At 43.5% G+C, this 18,563-nt stretch overlaps 1 protein-coding gene across 2 annotated transcripts in view; it reads left to right on the forward strand.

Moving 5' to 3' along the window:
* The window catches only part of LOC147024109 (uncharacterized), a 282,987-nt gene that overhangs the window by 147,342 nt on the left and 117,082 nt on the right, over positions 1-18,563 (forward strand). For both annotated transcript variants that reach the window (XR_015058872.1, XM_085883692.1), the window contains exons 24-25: positions 1,470-1,823; positions 12,974-13,327. Coding sequence is in view for 1 of the 2 variants with exons in the window: in XM_085883692.1 (XP_085739818.1) it covers positions 1,470-1,823; positions 12,974-13,327 (708 nt within the window). In the remaining variant the exon portion in view is untranslated. The remainder of the gene's footprint in view (positions 1-1,469; positions 1,824-12,973; positions 13,328-18,563) is intronic.

An 18,563-nucleotide genomic window follows, 5' to 3' on the forward strand; every position in this document is an offset into this window, starting at 1 on the left:
ATGGCCATACTCTATGAAGTAATGCTCTCCCCTCTGGGCTGGTGCTCCTGCCTCACTTCTTGCTCAGCTTGATGTCGTGGAAACTCTGGCTTTCAAGATCATTGGAATCTTCACAATTAAACTGAGTCTCTGCGCTTATCACTTTCACATCACAGATAGGTCAGTGGTCTCTATTCTACCACCTCCTTTCTGGTCTTGCACCCTCTGCTACTTTTGTGGCCCCCACCCCACATATTTCTGCAGGGTGCACGGTCTGCCAGAAACTCCCTTCTGGTGAAAATCCCAAAATTCAGAATCACTGCATATCTCCACTCATTGGTTCCTCGTATTTCCCACCTGTGGAACCAACTTCCGCATTGTCTTCAATCTCATGATTATATTCCCTCCAGGCTTGCAAGACGGCTGTTCACCACCATATCAGATCATCCACCATCCAAAACCTGATGTTTTCTACTCCTGTTAACCCTCCCCAATTCCAACCCCTTCCCAAGTTCCCAGTTTTTCCTTCCTGAGAGTTTTTGCTTCTGTATCCATCTTGTCCACCCTGTGTGTCTTCCCCAAGCCCTCATTCTTCCCCACACCCATCATCTCTCCAAGTCTTCATTTTTCCCTCAACCCTGCTTTTCGTGTGTTTCCTCTTCCCCTTCTACTGGTCTTTTTGTTCTGTTATGTCCTGATTGTTCTATATTGCAGCTCCTCCACAAGCTTCGATTTTTGTTTAAAAAAAAAATTGTCAGCCCAGGTATTTATTTGTCTCAAGCTGTGTCCCAAGTTGTATCATCATGGTGTGAAATCAGGTCTTTGTGGGTGGGCATAACATTTGAGAGCTTAGATTTCAGTTAAGATTGGTGATAGGCTATGTCATTATTCAGGACTGACACAGTTATTTTGAAGCCAACTGATGACCCTCAAGTTAACTGGTGGAACTAGACCTCCAGGCTAAAAAGGAGATTTTATATATTTATTTATTTTAACCATCACAATTTCTCCACATCATTTAATGAAATGTTACTTTTCACATTTTGCTGTTAGTTTTCAAGTAATTTTTTTTTCTGGAATGAGGGCAGGAAAGATTAAGATGGGAAGTCTCTTTCACAGTATGTTCGACTGTGCACCCACAATTAACAATGTGATAAGCCAAAATATGTAACAAAAAATGCTTATCTTTCAACATTAAGGAGCGTCCTGGGAACTGTTATTAAATATCTTGTGGGTATCTGGATCATGACCATGCTCTATAAGGAGCGTTATTTCTTCAGAAGCGGTTTTTTGGCTCGGGTTACAATACTGGACGGGTCGCCACTTTGACGTAGGGTTATCTGGATGTTATTTTGCATCATTCGTCAGATGAAGATGATGATTATTATGATGATGATAGTCATCATCAGGATGATGCTGTTGTTATTTTAACATGATGTTACTTTTATTTTATGTTATTTGATGAGATGATGTTTTCTTTGTTCTGATAGCATGTTGGAGTACCAAGGCACATAAAAGCAGACGGGAGTGCAACAAGAAGTGGATGTGATATTAACCTGAAGTCACATTTTAATTACAATGGAAAACTAGTAATTTTGAAGATTGAGACTATCTGTGCATCCTTCAAGCTAAAATCTAGTTTTGAGCACTCCGTACCAGAGCTTACAAATGCTGGGCTGCCAGAGAACTCTGTCCTCATCATGACTGCTGATTGGAAGAATAATTACCACAGTTCTGCTAAGTTGAAAGCTGGAAAGTGCGACCTGCAACTGATGGGAAACCTACAGCTGGGCAGGCAAGGAAAATGGCTGTTGAGGGCAAAAAATAAATGCGTTTTTTTACAGGTAAATCAAATGCTACAAAATACATTTCAATCTTCAATATATTGTCTGGAATCGATTTAATGAAATGCACTTATTCACTTAAATGAAATAAATTTGGCATACTGTGATATTTCAAGCAGAATACAACATTTTAAAAAATGCATTTCTTATTTATTGTATTACAGAGAAATAGGATGCATTATGATAAATGCAGTCAGATGCAAAATGCACAATGCAAACACGAACATGAGGCAATGTATACGGGACAAATACTTGTGTTTAAAGAGGATGAATGGATGGATGTTTCCACCATCCTCCTCATGTTAATGCTTATGATAACACATGTGTTCAAACATTGCAATGAGATTTGAACAATACTTTGATGCAAATGCTTCCATTGCAATGTATGTGCAGGTATTCTTTATTTATTTATTTATACAAAACTTCCTCCTCTCTCTAAACGATTTGTCTCTGCACATAAGTAAAACAAAGATTATATATTCATTCATTCTCTATTAAACAAAGCTCCCACTTGATCTTTTTTTCCGATCGATTCTTACACACAAAAGTGAAGGTTTGCAATTATGCTGACTCCATAAAGACGTACCAATTTTTCTCTACGATTCCATCTTCGCTGACAGTTTATATTCCCACTTTATATCACACAATTAATTTATCAGATGAATATTTGGTGAAAGCATTAACTACTATTTGGTTTCATATTGCATGCATGTAAACAAACATATTGTGACGTCCACGGGACTTGAACAGTCCCGCTAACGTAGAATGAGCCGAAACGATAGAGGCGGTTTATTTATTTATAACCCAAACATGGCGGTTCTAATCGCTCTACCGCAAACGGGACGAGGAAGGTGGCACGAGTCGCTTTTCACTGAGTTGATGATGTTTATTTGTTTTTATTATTAACCAGAAATAACAAGACTCGGCAAGAAGAGGGATCCGGGGAGATTCGACGGGATGGTGTGGGATTGGGCGTGGGGAAAACACAGACAATTCCAATGAATATACAGATCTCAAACCCTCTAAGGCGCCAAGTACACACACACACACACACACACACACACACACACACACACACACACACACACACACACACACACACACACACACACACACACACACACACACACACACACACAACGTAGCTACTTCTGGTGGTCAGGCTGGACCGTGGTGTGGACGCAACTGTCCCTGGATCAGCGTCGGACGAGCTGGCCTTGCTCTCGTCGGAGGGGGGGGGGCAGGAGAAACCGTGGTGCTGTCGACCTCCTGGTCCTGGCCCAAGTCCGCTCACAGCCGCCAGGGAACCAGTTCTGGCGCCAAATTGCGAGCAGGAGAGGGAGGCAGGTCCGCCCGCCGTTCGACCCCGTACTCCGAGTCAGCAGAACCCCAGAGCCAACCAAGGTGAGGCACGAGGCTCAGCAAGGCTCCAAGACACGATGAAGAACACGATCGGATCAGCACAACAACAAGTACGCTTCCCGCGCAACAGCCTCCACACCAAAAAAAACACGATCTTTTTTTCCGATCTTCTTCCTCTTCCTTTTCGACCCCGAACAGAACCTTTTTATCCTTCCGTCCTCGTTACTTCCAATCGAGCCGTTTTATTGGCCCACCGCCGTCGCCTTCCGCCAATCGTGATCACGGGGCGGAGCCATCCGCAGCCCTGTCCTGTGACGTCACGGCCAGCCTCCAGGGACTACTAAAAGGGGTTTACGCAGACACACTTACCCTATCCCGTGTCCCTATCTAATTACGTGACAATTATCATTTCCCCCTTGAAGAAATGAACATTTACTAGACAACTTATCACCACTGAATTGCTACTTATTACATCGAGATCCTGGTAAACTCGAACAGCATGGCATACCGAATTAAACATCCTAATTACCCTTTGAATGCATACCCCCCCCTCAAAAGTAACACTGCCCCCTCCTCTGGTACCGCAGCTCCTGCAAGGTATATCACAGGCGCTACCGTACCAGCCTTAACACTTACTGACTCACACCTAATTAACCTAACGAAATAAAGTAGGAGGGGCAATGGGCAGTGAGTCGCAGCTAACTTACCTATCCTGCTTAATGTACTACCCCCTTATGGCCTTATCCTCGCCTAAACAATCATTCGTTTATTTTATTTTTTTTTAATTTTATCACATGATAGCACTGAGCGAAGTTGCACTCCATCATCTGGATCATCGCTCTTGCCCAGCACTCTTCCATTGATCTGGGGAGGGGAAACAAAAGGTTCCCCAAAAACACAACACATACTTTACATTCCTACTCTAAGCCTTAACGACACTATTCACAGGATATTTACACTTGACCGCCTCCCCCAGTGGATGCTAATAGACCCAGCGTTACCTGGGGAGCCAATTTTCAAATTTGCTTACCCCAAAATTATGCGGACATCATGCCCTTGCTGCACCTGTCAAGTTGTGCGGGATCGAGTGGGACTCGCACATCTTCACAACACTCACACCATGGTCATCATCACATTTCTAGGTCATGGTCCTCATTTTAATCATGCAGGCTGAATCCCGTCGTGGCCGTGGGGTGGTTTACCACAAGATGATGGGGGCATCTCAGGTGCAACCATGCCCACAGGTAAGCTTTAGTCCAACCCGGACGTTTCTCCGCCCCGCTCCCTTTGATTCCCTCCCCCCTGGTAGCCATCAGCTCTAATCCCGTACAACACTCTGGAAGGGGTCTCACTGGCTCCTCTGGCCTTCCTGGGTCGCCAAGGTCCTACCCGCCTTGGTCGCCCAACCAGACCCTCTCCCAGTTGCCTCCAGACACTGTCACCATTAGCCACCAGGTGGTGAATCTCCTTGAAGGGGGTCACAATTCACGCTCACTGTGAGCTTCAGCAATCCCTGTGGACAAGCACATCATCCCCACCCACAAAACCCACATGACTCCCCCACCCCATCGGTCTTACATGTGACACCTGCATTTCTAACACTTCACCGACCATGACCTTCCCTGTTACCACACCATGCCCAATAAAAAAACAATGTGTGCACCATACATTTCACTTCTTAACTTAAAACAACTCACACAGCACTTCTCACCCGATCCACGCACCAGCCATTGGACAGCCACTTGTGCCCGCTTTGTTACCAATTACCCACTGTCCCGATTGTCACTCTAAAACCCAGCAGAACTTACAAACCCATGCCAATTTTCCCACAATTCATTTTTTTTCCACCAAAGGAGGGCACTTCGCCACAATCTCAGCAGCCGAGCATGGCCGTATATGCTCAGCCCAATCTAGTCTCCCCGACCCCCGACAGTGATCTCCGGACCCGACCTATGAAAGGGCATCTCGGATAGACCTGGCAGTTCAGCAGGAGGATTCACCCTCTCCGAGTCTAAAATTCTATTGGAGGGTCCCTCCATCGCCGGGTACCGGCAATATCGTTGCATGTGTCCTCTTCGCCCGTACCGGAAACAACTCCGCATAAAAGGCCCCCGTGGGTATCGGTGTAATGTCTCTTCTGGTTCCGGACCCCCTCGGCCATAATCAAATTGCTCTATTGGCTGGGCTGGACCCCGCCGCTTTGGCACACCAACTACCGAATTACCCCTTATCAAACTTAACAGTTTCTGTCAAATTTCCTGAAACATTTGGGTAATGCCAATTTCTCCCAGCCCCCCTCCCTGATCCTGAATCTCTGCCTGTCGGATCGTCACCGATGGCCTCTCGGGCACCCGACCCGGCCGACTCCACGAGGCCAGCCTGGCTGCGCACTCGGCCGCTTGGTGCACGGTGGGTGGATCCTGTAGCTCCACTAGCGCTCGGACCTCAGGGTCAGGAAGAGCAGCTAAAAATTTCTCGAGTGCCAGTCTGTCCCATGCCTCCACTGTAAGGTCCCGATACGCGATCCTGACTGATTGGTAAATGTCCTGTGCCAGCTCCTGCACTGTCTCACCCGGCTTTAATCTGCGGTGCTGGAGCTGGGCCCGCACCAGATCACAGTTTGCCGCGAACCCAAACCGACGGCTCAACGCCTCGCAAATGTGGGAGCTGGTCAACATCCCCTCCGCGATCACGTTTAACACATCTGTGGCTGGTCCCCGCAACGTTGCCACCAAATTCCCTGTACGTTCCCGCTCATTCCACCCGTTTAGTCGGGGAATGCACTCAAATTGCGTCAGCTTCAACCGTCAGCTTCAAAAGCTTCAACGCTCCTTGACCCGTCAAAATTTACCAGGGGGATCACTTTTACGGTGGCCCGCTTCTCAGTTTCTCCCTTGTCCGAATCCAGCCCAGGGATCAAACACCCTTGTGGCTGCGTATCCAATTTCGGAGCCCACTGTGGCCAAAGATGTTTTGTGGTGAGGGTCTCATGGGTCAATTTTGCCTCCTGTTCCAAACGTTGAATGGACCGATTCACCTCTTCCCGCAGGATCCTCTGGGCCCGCACAACCTCCTCCAAGGCTCCGTCGCGAGTTTGTAGCTACTCCTCAACCAACCCGGACATCTACTTACAAAAGACGGCTCTACCAGGCCTTTATCCAAGACTTCATCTTGGCTCATAATTTTATCTTATTCGTCCAAACGAGCCTCCAATCCTTTTACCTCCTCCGCCAAATTCATCCCTTGCTTCCTCAGCTCTCCCCACTCTTCAACCTGCAGCTGCATACGAGCATCCACACAGGCACGATGACGTTCCAGGCTTTCATCCACTTTATCAACCCGAATGTTCGTTGCATCAATTTTATCTACCAATTTTTTCCGTATATTTTCCCCCTCCAATGTAATTTCTACCTTTGTTTCCTCCAATCTATCCTCGAATTTACTTTGTATTTCTCCCAATTTAACATCCACACACTCCTGCATCTCAGTTTTCATTTTCTCCATCTTTTCCCCCAATTCATCCCTCATTAAATCAATCCGTGCACCCAACTGTTCCCCCATTACCCCCAATCGATCCTCCATCTCTGCCCCCTGTGCCGTCATTTTTGCCCTCTGTGTCACGAATTGATTTTCCATTTGTGCCGTCATTTCTGCCCCCTGTGCCGTCATTTCTGCCCTCTGTGTCACGAATTGATCTTCCATTTGTGCCGTCATTTCTGCCCTCTGTGTCACGAATTGATTTGCCATTTGTACCGTCATGTCCACTATTAAACGTTCCAACAGTGTCTGGATCGTCATCTCACCGGTTTCCGGCGTTATGGGAAATGAAGCACGGTCCACGCTCGGAATGGGGGAGGTTCCAACCCTACCCCCGTCTCTCCCTTCTTCCCCCGACTCGCTGCCAGACACGTGGCCTTCCTCCTCAAACATCTGCACATCCGCCATGGTGCAGAAGTCCCGTTTGCCGCCAATTAAATTTAATTTGAAAAATTCCACCAAAATTTTCCCGCGCTTTTCTGTAGTAATTTTATATTCCAATCCGTGGCGAGATTTCAGTTCTGGTATATTCTCCCGATACCAAATATAATTTAGAGGGATTCGAACATCCCACTCCTGACACCAATGTGATGTCCACGGGACTTGAACAGCCCCGCTAACGTAGAATGAGCCGAAACGATGGAGGCAGTTTATTTATTTATAACCCAAACATGGCGGTTCTAATCGCTCTACCGCAAACGGGACGAGGAAGGTGGCACGAGTCGCTTTTCACTGAGTTGATGATGTTTATTTGTTTTTATTATTAACCAGAAATAACAAGACTCGGCAAGAAGAGGGATCCGGGGCGATTCGACGGGATGGTGTGGGATCGGGTGTGGGATCGGGCGTGGGGAAAACACAGACATTTCCAATGAATATACAGATCTCAAACCCTCTAAGGCGCCAAGTACACACACACACACACACACACACACACACACACACACACACACACACACACACACACACACACACACACACACACACACACAACGTAGCTACTTCTGGTGGTCAGGCTGGACCGTGGTGTGGACGCAACTGTCCCTGGATCAGCATCGGACGAGCTGGCCTTGCTCTCGTCAGGGGGGGGGGGGCAGGAGAAACCGTGGTGCTGTCGACCTCCTGGTCCTGGCCCAAGTCCGCTCACAGCCGCCAGGGAACCAGTTCTGGCACCAAATTGCGAGCAGGACAGGGAGGCAGGTCCGCCCGCCGTTCGACCCCGTACTCCGAGTCAGCAGAACCCCAGAGCCAACCAAGGTGAGGCACGAGGCTCAGCAAGGCTCCAAGACACGATGAAGAACACGATCGGATCAGCATAACAACAAGTACGCTTCCCGCGCAACAGCCTCCACACCAAAAAAAACACGATCTTTTTGTCCCGATCTTCTTCCTCTTCCTTTTCGACCCTGAACAGAACCTTTTTATCCTCCCGTCCTCGTCACTTCCAATCGAGCCGTTTTATTGGCCCACCGCCGTCGCCTTCCGCCAATCGTGATCACAGGGCGGAGCCATCCGCAGCCCTGTCCTGTGACGTCACGGCCAGCCTCCAGGGACTACTAAAAGGGGTTTACGCAGACACACTTACCCTATCCCGTGTCCTTATCTAATTACGTGACAATTATCATTTCCCCCTTGAAGAAATGAACATTTACTAGACAACTTATCACCACTGAATTGCTACTTATTACATCGAGATCCTGGTAAACTCGAACAGCATGGCATAGCTAATTAAACATCCTAATTACCCTTTGAATGCATACTCCCCCCTCAAACGTAACAATATGCAAGGTCGGTCTCTGCTGTGGTATGTCTGGCTTCAAATTCAGAAAATTACGCTCATGATTCATCCATCTTTAAAAGCTGAATATGCTGCTTGCTAGACTTGATCCAGCTCTGCCCAGCGCTCTTCACAAGTGCTGCTTCATTGCAGATCATTGTGGCTTCTCTCTCTCTGCTTTCTGCCCCAAGTCTGTCTCTGTCTCCAGCACTGCATTTTCTTTATTAGGTCAGCTTGCTGACCTAATAAAACTGTTCGATGTCCTCAGGTCCGTCCGTCTGTCAACAATTTTTATTTTTCTACCTCCTCCAAGACGTCTAGGCCGACTGAGTTCTAACTTGACACAATGATAATACTAATTGCTCTCTATAGATCGTCTGAGCCCTTTTTTGCATTTTCACCTCGGGGTCAAGGTTACAGGGTCATCAAGTGCAAAATGACCGATTGGCTGAATGGCCTATAAGGAAGCATCAGACGGCAATAATGCATCATGGGTTTCATAGGAATTATTCAGAAGATTTAATTTGACCAACTAGTTTCTCGTACCTCTGTCGTGGGGCCCTGTTTATAATATCCTGTTTCTGTTCTAGATAGTACAGAGCTGACCATCAAACCCGCTCAGGTGTATAATTCCCTTCATTTCGCTATCCCCCCCCCCCCCAAACCCCTTAAAACCCCTTGGTCCCCGCTATTGGTCCAGAACATTTCCCAATCAATCATTTAGTTCCCCATAGTTTCCAAAACACTTGTTTTAAAGGCATAATGGACCAATCCTTTGAAGGAGATAAATGTACCCTCTGTCTTGCCACTTCCCTTGCAATGCATGTGCAAGACAGATGAGTGAGTTACCTCACCTTTAGTTTCCCTTCTTTACCAGCTGTGTTACCAAGCATTGCAAAGCCTGTACCGAGTTCCTACCTACAACTACTACATGTACTCCTGTAACTTATTAAATAGCTTAATTAATGACATCTTCACATGGCGTCGACCAAGGGGGAATTTTGGCCCACATCTTTCAGGAACTTACTGGCTAAGCCTGACATTAGACTGGATCTGATTTTTGCATGGGTCTGGAATCAAACACAGATTACACAGAGAGCTCCATTGTAAGTGTGATTGTTATGCACCATTAGCGTTGGACACTACTGAGTGTTTACCACTTCTGTATTATTGTTATTATTATTATTATTATTATTATTATTATTATTACCTCCATCACCGAAGGTGAAAGAGGTGATGTTTTCACCCCTTTCTGTCTGTTTGTTTGTCTGTCTGTTTGTGTGCAGGATATGTCAAAAAGTTGTGGATGGATCCGGATGAAATTTGGTGGTCAGGTTGGGTGTGTGACAAAGATGAAAAGACTAGATTTTGGTGAAGATCCAGATCCGACTACGAGAATTTTTTAAGTGATTCTTTACCACTGAGAGATAGGGCTAAACTAATAAATAGCAGAATATCTCAAAAAGTTGTGGACGGATTCAGATGAAACTTAGTGGACAGGTTGGGTGTGTGACGAGGACAAATCGATTCAATTTGGATCATGATCAATTTCCAGAACTGGATACGAGAATTATTTAATTTTTAAAGTGATTCTTCACCATTGAGAGATAGGGCCAAAAACGACATTTAGCATGATATTTGAAAAATGTATTGGTCCCGATATGTTTTCATGGATCACGCATTGTGTGGCGGAGGTAAGCGCTCTACCCAGTGCCCTTCTACTTATTATTGTTACTACACCGCGGATGCGAAGCGAAAAGCGTGGTTAAGCAATTGGTTCATGTCTGTCAGTCTGTCTGTCTGTCTTATCAGTTCATGATCGTCATTTTATGATCAAGAAACAACTTATTTAAAGCGAATGTTATATTTTGATCACAAATCGGAACATGAATAGGAGGACAAGTTTACCGTTTTACAGTACTTGGGCTCAAAATTCATCCTGATCATGCATCAGAGAGGAATGAGAAAATATTTTTACTCCATCTGCCTGCCTGACAGTCAAACAAAATTGAAAATCATTCCAAACAGGAACCTTACTGTTCTTAAGGACGTCATAATGGACACATAGAACAGGCACAAATAACAAATGTAATGTGTTGGATAACAAATGTAATAATAGACACTGCGGGAAATGGCAGTAAATTCTGAAATAAATTTATTTATATGACTTTTACAATCTTTATTTTATTTAAATTTAATTATTGACTTCAACACTGCAGTACACAAATCGTCTGTCATAATACTTCCACGAACCTCCAGTTTTGTAGTACTTCAATTTAAGTTAAGGTTCAAAGGGGTGACGCAAAAGGGTAGTATTCAGGAATGTTTCTGGACTACTTCAATAGCACTAAACTTTGGGAATTTTTTAAACGATCGTTAACATCATTATTTATTAAAATTTAAGTAACAATGTGTGGGGTATCGTGTTGCATGAATTCTAGTTATTATTATTATTATTATTGTTATTATTATTATTATTTCAATAAAACTAAACCTTCTTTCTGAATTAATCATTCCAAACCTTAATTATGGGACTAATATCGATTGTGCTAAATTAAATCTATTTGGGCATCCAACATCCCATTTCTACTGAATGCAGAAAACAATATAATGAAACAAAGCTTTTTTCAAAAACACTTCAAAACTAGAGAGTTCATAGAACATCTCACCATGCACAGTATTCAAGTACTGTATATAATTCAATTGAATTAAAATCATGATTTTTTAAGGTCGTATTAAAAAAAATTACAGAAGTTTAGCGTCATTGATGGTGTCTTATATACCACTTATATAACATGTCCAAGTACTGAAAAATGGAGGGATTTAGAAAGTGTCAAAAAGGCGAATTGTGTTCTATGAGAGACTTTAAAGTTGAAAGAAAAAAAAATAATCCAGAGGTTTACCACTGTAGATGTCAGTGTATTATACACCACCTTATTAGCCCTCTACTGGTTTAAATGGAGGGGACTATAGGTTTGCTCTCCATCTTTCCGTCCGTCCATCTGACGGTCTGTCTGTCTGTCTTATCAGACAGTACTCGGACAGAACACAATATATTCAATAACAGAAAACAATACATCGGTATTGCAGCAAAATAATGCGCCACCATTCCATAAAACATCACGGATCCATCCTATCATGGATAGGCATCACCACGTGACGTCCATCCCACCAGTGGTTTTTTTGACTGCCCCCCCCCTTTAAAAAGTATATCATCTTATCGTCTTCAAAGTATATCAGTAAATGAATATTGCTTTTCCTTTTATTTTACCAAATAGACCAAACATGGTGCATTAGAGTTTCTTCTTTTTCTTCTTCCTATTCTTCTTCTTTCTCCCAAACATTCATTGCGACTGTTTGGGGACTTGTATTTCAAAGGAATTCTCGATGTTGTTTAACATGTTACATAAATTATTCATTCCTGTTGTTTGTGACCTTTATGACGTCTTTAAGAACAGTAAGTTTCCTCTTTGGAATGATTTTCAATTTTGATGGATGTAGGCAGACAAAGTAAAAAAATTATCTCATTCCTCTCTGCACATATACGATTAGGACAAATTCAGAGCCAAAGTACAGCTAAACTACAGGTTCGTTTTTTGATTCATGTTTAAAATATACCATTCAGTTGAAATTTAGTTGTTCCTCGATCATAAACTGACGTTTGTGGATGGACAGACGGACAAACAGAAGTGAACCAATTGCTTAACCTCGCTATTTAATTCACAGTTGTGGGGTAATATCACACATTTTCTACTGCAACAAAAATATTGGGAAATACTCCTAGATATTGCTTGTGCAAGTTTGATTTGGACAATTTTCACACTTGATTCGTATAACTAACTGATCATCATAGATATTGCAAATATATAAAAAAAAATTTTAATCGACAAAACCGTCCTTGCTTTGTAAAAACTGTATTTTCTACTAAGGAAATTCCTTTATAATGATCAAGCAGGAGTACCCCTCGTTGATGTTCTATTCCTGGTGGAATTTTGAAGACATCAATTTGTTTTGTTTTCTCTATTTTTTTTTGTGTGTGACTAAAGCATTTCCCTACATCCACTAAGAAATGGGGTTTCATCATTTAATGTCATTAACATAATCTTTGGCATAGCTGCAAAGTCTTAGGCACTATAGAGCGATTAAAATAAAATCCCCCCCGCCCCCCCCAAAAATCATACTTTTTGTTTTTTCAAAATTTTCAAACTATTTTTTGCCTAAAAAGCTCCTCAGCATTCACTGATGAACCTCTGAAAGTTTGACGAAGATCTTTTCAGCAATCTCCTAGAAAAATGCCGATGCGCGCGCACACACACACACACACACACACACACACACACACACACACACACACACACACACACACACACACACACACACACACACACACACACACACACACACACACACACACACACACCTCTCTTATAGTATAGATTTGAAGGATGACTTTGTTCTCTTCTGTTTCATCCAGGAAGCTGGAGTTCCACATTCATTGGAATCAAAAGGAGATGCAAAAGTGCATGGCTGTACAATAGATTTGAAGTCCCATGTTAAGTTTGATGAGAAGTCAATTCACATGAACATGAATATGGTGTGCAAGTCTTTCCAACTTGATGCAAGTCTTCAGCACTCAGTTCCACAACTAAGTAAGATTGGACTGCCTGAAAGCTCCAATCTAACCATATCTGCTGACTGGAAAGTTGGTTATGAAGGGTTAGCCAAGTTGCAGACAGGAATGTGCGAATTAAAACTCTCTGGGAAGCTTCCACCTGGTCAAGAAACAAAATGGTTGATAAGAGCACATCACAGATGCCAGCCATTGAAGGTGAGCCCTCATTAGTAGAATAGCTTGGAAAATATAGATTAACTCTGTTGTTTTTCAAGAATCCTTTATAATAATACACTTTTTTCTGTTTATTTGTTTCTCTGTCTGTCTATCCAATGGTTTTCTCTTAAACTACTCGACCAGGAACCCGGAACCCTCAAACCCATTTCGTGATAAAGGTCTTTGTCCGAGGAGTTCCCGTTGCATATTATTTTCCCCTTACGAATAACCTTGTATGTTGTTTTTTTAGTCGTTTTAGCTTACTCAATTGCTATTTTTACTGAAGGATCATGAGATGACGGAATATCCCGAGTTTGTGAATTAATCATGTTTTTAAATTTGCCCCAATCCCCTCATCCGGTGAGCTGCCCTGCGAAGGGAAGCTGCACAGGAGGTATCTTGGGCAGAGTCTGCAGTATTGCAGTAGGGGGTGTAGAGAGAAGACAGAGAGTTGTCAGAGGGGGATGAAGCTTTGTGAGGGGAAGGGTGGGTTGAGGACTTAATATTTGGAAGAAGGGCTGAGGAAGTGGGGTCAGGAGGGAAGTGGGGTTGAGAATTTTTTGTATAGTCAGGGGTTGTGAAAGGGCTGAGATACTGAAGGGATCACAACATAACAGGAAGAAAGGAGCAGGAAAGAGAGGGCGGGGAACACCAACAGTGGAGTTGAAGGACAAGATAGAGGGAGACTTGGACAACAATGGATGTGGGGAGGAATGGGGCACAGAACAGGATGCAGGAGGTGGAGAGGATGGATATAGGAGACACTTAGGAAGTACAAACTGGAAATATGGAAGTAGGAGGCTGTGTGTGTGTGTGTGTGTGTGTGTGTGTGTGTGTGTGTGTGTGTGTGTGTGTGTGTGTGTGTGTGTGTGTGTGTGTGTGTGTGTGTGTGTGTGTGTGTGTGTGTGTGTGTGTGTGTTGGGGAGTGTTGTGGGGTGAACGAGGGTAGAAAATATCATGATCTTGGATTGGGGATGATCTGAGATGGTGGTGAAAATCTGTCTTGAAGACCAGGTGGGGAAAAAAGAGGAACAAATGCGTAGAGGTGAGTATTGGTTCTGGATTTAGGGAGTTTCATCACAAGCCGTTTTATGGTGGTCCATGTGCGCCCTGCAGAAACCTGGGGAAAGGGGGTACAAGGAATGGAAAGAGCAGAGGGTGCAATACAGAAAGGAGACAGTAGAAGACAAATAAATAGACCACCACCTGTCTGCCAGGTTCAGGTTGTCAGGTCAGGACAGATGAGATCTGTGATTTGCTACAGGTACCATGTAAACCTGTACTAACCTGTTCCATGGTCAGGTTGTCAGCGACTAAATCGTCTCCCCAATGAAGTTTCTTGGTGAGGAGGGTGTATGATATGGACATCCAGCAGGATGAAGAACAAAACCTGTCAACGGGTGGAGGAGCTCCTTGTGAGCCAACGGCCTCCATATCTAGTGCCCAACTGTGTCTGTGGACGTCCTCCTGCAGTTGGGTTACTTCTGATGAGGTAAGGAGGTTGGTGGCAGGATTTGAACTCCAGCCACCATAAAACCCTTCACTCCACAAAATATTCCAGAAGCATAAAAAAATCTGAAAACACACTCCGTGGGATTACCTCCTGTGCAGCTTCCCTTCACAGGGCAGCTCACCGGATGAGGGTATTGGGGCAAAGTCTTTGGGACCCCCAATCTTTGATGATAGGAGGGAAACCACGGGGTAACCTTACCTGGGTCAGATTGTGGGAGAGTGTGTCAGAGTGGTGCTGAGTTGTCAGCTGCTGGTGTTGACAACAAGGTGTTGTCCTCCTTGGGTTAACCTGAGATGGTCCCTTTGGGTGGGTGCCTGGAATGTCTAATTCCTAAGAGAGGATGATCACCTGTCTCTGTTATCATCTGAGCTCAAGCGTTTGGACATCGGGATTGCAGCTCTCTCTGAGGTTCGGAGACCGGATTGCGGAGAGATAATGTGGAGGGCAGCTGCACAGGAGGTACTCCCATGGAGTGGGTTTTCAATTTTCTTTGCATTTTTCTTGTTTTGTGGAGTGCAGGGTTTTACAGTGGCCGGAGTGCAAATCGTGCCACCAACCTCCTAAAAAAATACTGACCCAACTGCAGGAGGATGTCCACAGACACAGTTGGGCACTATAATTGGATGGCCATTGGCTCACAAGGAGCTCCTCTATCCTTTGACAGGTTTTTTTTTAATCCTGCTGGGTGTCCATATCATACACCCTCCTCACCAGGAAACCTTGTGAGGGAGATAGTTTAGTTGATGACAACCCGATCATAAAACAGGTTAGTACAGCTTTACATGGTACCTGCAGCAAGTCACAGATCTAATCTGGCCTGACATGATGTGGCCTTCCAGGCCACATCATGCCCCTCACCTCAAATGGCAATACTGCAGACTCTGCCCAAGATAAGACAGAATGTTCAAACTTATCTTTACCTCTAAATCTCATGTCCTCATTCCATCTTGTTCTGTTGTCATCTTACCACAACATACCCAGTATCGACTGGACTCTGTGTCCTCTCCCGATAAGATAGAGAAAGTTCTGTCAGGCATTGACCTGGCTTCGGTCATGGTCCCAGAGGGCATCAGTATCCATTCTCTCAAATTCTGCTTTGCGGTTCTTGCTTCACCTTATCTGCTCTATTCAGTTTGTCCTCCTCTGGCCACCTCCCTCTTTGTACCACAACAATGGTGCAAAAGGGGACCCTACCAACCATAAGCCAGTTTGCTTTCTTCCATTTTCAAGCCAATTTATGGAATCCATCATTGCTCCTGATGTTGTCTTTCCTGTTTTCAAATAACCTTATATCTGACCATCAGCTTGGAGTTTATCTTGGTCACTCAACTCTGGACATGGTTCTGCTCCTTTCTCTACAATGTTTGGTGGCCTTCATTTGCAACAAGAGGTTAGACCTGTCTCACTGGACATATCTCAGGCATTTAACAAAATCTGGCATCCCGCTCTTCTTGCCAAGGCCTGTGGCATAGAAGGCCACTTTCATTCCTGGATTTATAACTTCCTCCACTCAAGCAGTCAATATGTATCTCTCTATCTCTATCTCTATATCTTTTTCTCTATCTCTATCTCAATCTTCCTCTTCCTTGTGTCAGACGACTCCATACTGAGTTGTACAGTATCCCCGTCCCTCTGCTGGAAAGACAGTAGCTGCAACTCTCTGTTTATCTGGAAATCATGAGACACAGGTCTGATACATGGAAATGTCCTTCAAACCTGGAAAATCTCACTATCTCACACAATAACTCCAGAAGGATCGTCAAATGAACCCATCAATTTATGTCCTCGGTCATTCACTGGAAGAAGTTCAGTCTCTTCACCTTCTCGGCTTCACCATCACCCATGACCTTTCATGGGTCGATCATATATATATATATATATATATATATATATATATATATATATATATATATATGTATATGTATATGTATATATATATATATGTATATATATGTATATGTATATATATATATGTATATGTATATGTATATATATATGTATATATATGTATATGTATATGTATATATGTATATGTATATATATATGTATATATATATGTATATATATGTATATGTATATATATATATATGTATATATATATGTATATGTATATATATGTATATATATATATGTATATGTATATATATATATATATATATGTATATGTATATATATATATATATGTATATATATATATATATATATATATATATATATATATATATATATATATATATATATATATATATATATATATATATATATATATAACAGTAAAGCTAGCTTCCAAAGCCAGCTGCAGAGATGGCATCCTGCCATTCCTTGTCAATCCAAGTCTTTCCTTGGGAAATCACAGCTACTCACAGTGTCTGTGGTCTTTGTCAGGAGCTCAATGGAATATATATTTTTTTTAAATGGAAATTACCCCAAACAAGGCGCAAAGCCTCGCAAGATAAGAGGCTAAGGAAAGGTTAGATAAAGATAAGGATAAAGCAAAGCAAAATAAAAGAAAAAGAAACATAACAAAAAAACATCCAAGCCACAGGAAGTAGCAGAAATCAGGTGATATACGATGCAGCCTCAAAAATGTAAGAAGTCGGAATTGACATTCCTCTTGAAGCTGGTTAAATTGTGCGTTAAGGGGAAGCATGTTACAGGTAGTAAATTACAAAGTGAGACAGCACGAGGGATAAAACTATCTGCCATAGCCTATCATTCTGCACTTTGGATCAGGTCTAGTGTATGTGTGTGCAGAGATGGCAAACCGAGTCTTGTGTCCAAACACTCATACAGGAGGAACCAAGTTAGAAAGTCCAGCAGAACATTTGCCATGAAAATATCTGTAGAACAAACGAAGAGTGGCAACTGGCCTACGGCAAGAGAGTGGCTGAAGGGTTTAAACCATCTTCGCACCAACCAGGTTAATTATGTATTTCTGGTGTATTGCTCTCTGATATGGGCTGGTGCCCCAAAATCACATCTCTCTCTCATCCATTCTGTTTTATTAGCCTTTTATGCCTCAAAATTGTTGGAATCTCCTATGATGAGGCCAAAGCACAAGGTCTGTTGCTCTCACATAACAGGCGGTTCAGTTGTCTGTTTTTTTTTTTACTATATATTCTCCAAAATCGCTCCCTCTGCTCCATCCATCTATTTGAACCATATCTGCAGAGCATTGGTGCTGCCGAAGCATTCTCCTGGACTATTGGGCACAATCGTGGATGGGTCGCCACTCTGATGCAGGATACTCGAATGGCTCAAGCATCCCAGCTAGCTCTTTCTCATTTTGCCAACCTCAGAAGGATGACAGGCTGAGTCAACCCCACCTGGTATGAATTCAATAGCAAAGCAGGATTTGAACTCAGAACCCGAGAATCCCAAGCCTGCCACCCAAAGCATTCAGCCAACACCAGGTATGCCTCTGCTCTCTGTCCTCCAACTCTCCCTTTTAGTAACATGCATTCTTTGAGTCATCACTCCAGACGAGGCTTCCAAAATCCAGGGTGACTGCACACTTCAACTCTTTGATTCATCGCTTCTCCCATCTATGGAACCACCTTCCAGAGGCTGTTATATCTCACTCTTCCCTCTAGGGCTTCAAGCATGTCATGCCCCAACATCTTTCCCGAACCAACAATCTTACTTGCTCATTTCAATGTTTCCTCTGTTCCTCCCTCTCCTCACTCCCTTGTTGTTTCATCCCACTGTTAGATCTACCTTACT

The sequence above is a fragment of the Eptatretus burgeri genome, chromosome 6 (assembly GCF_056783735.1).
Source record: "Eptatretus burgeri isolate ZD-2024b chromosome 6, Ebu_testis_v1, whole genome shotgun sequence".
In the NCBI taxonomy this organism is placed as follows: Eukaryota; Metazoa; Chordata; class Myxini; order Myxiniformes; family Myxinidae; genus Eptatretus; species Eptatretus burgeri.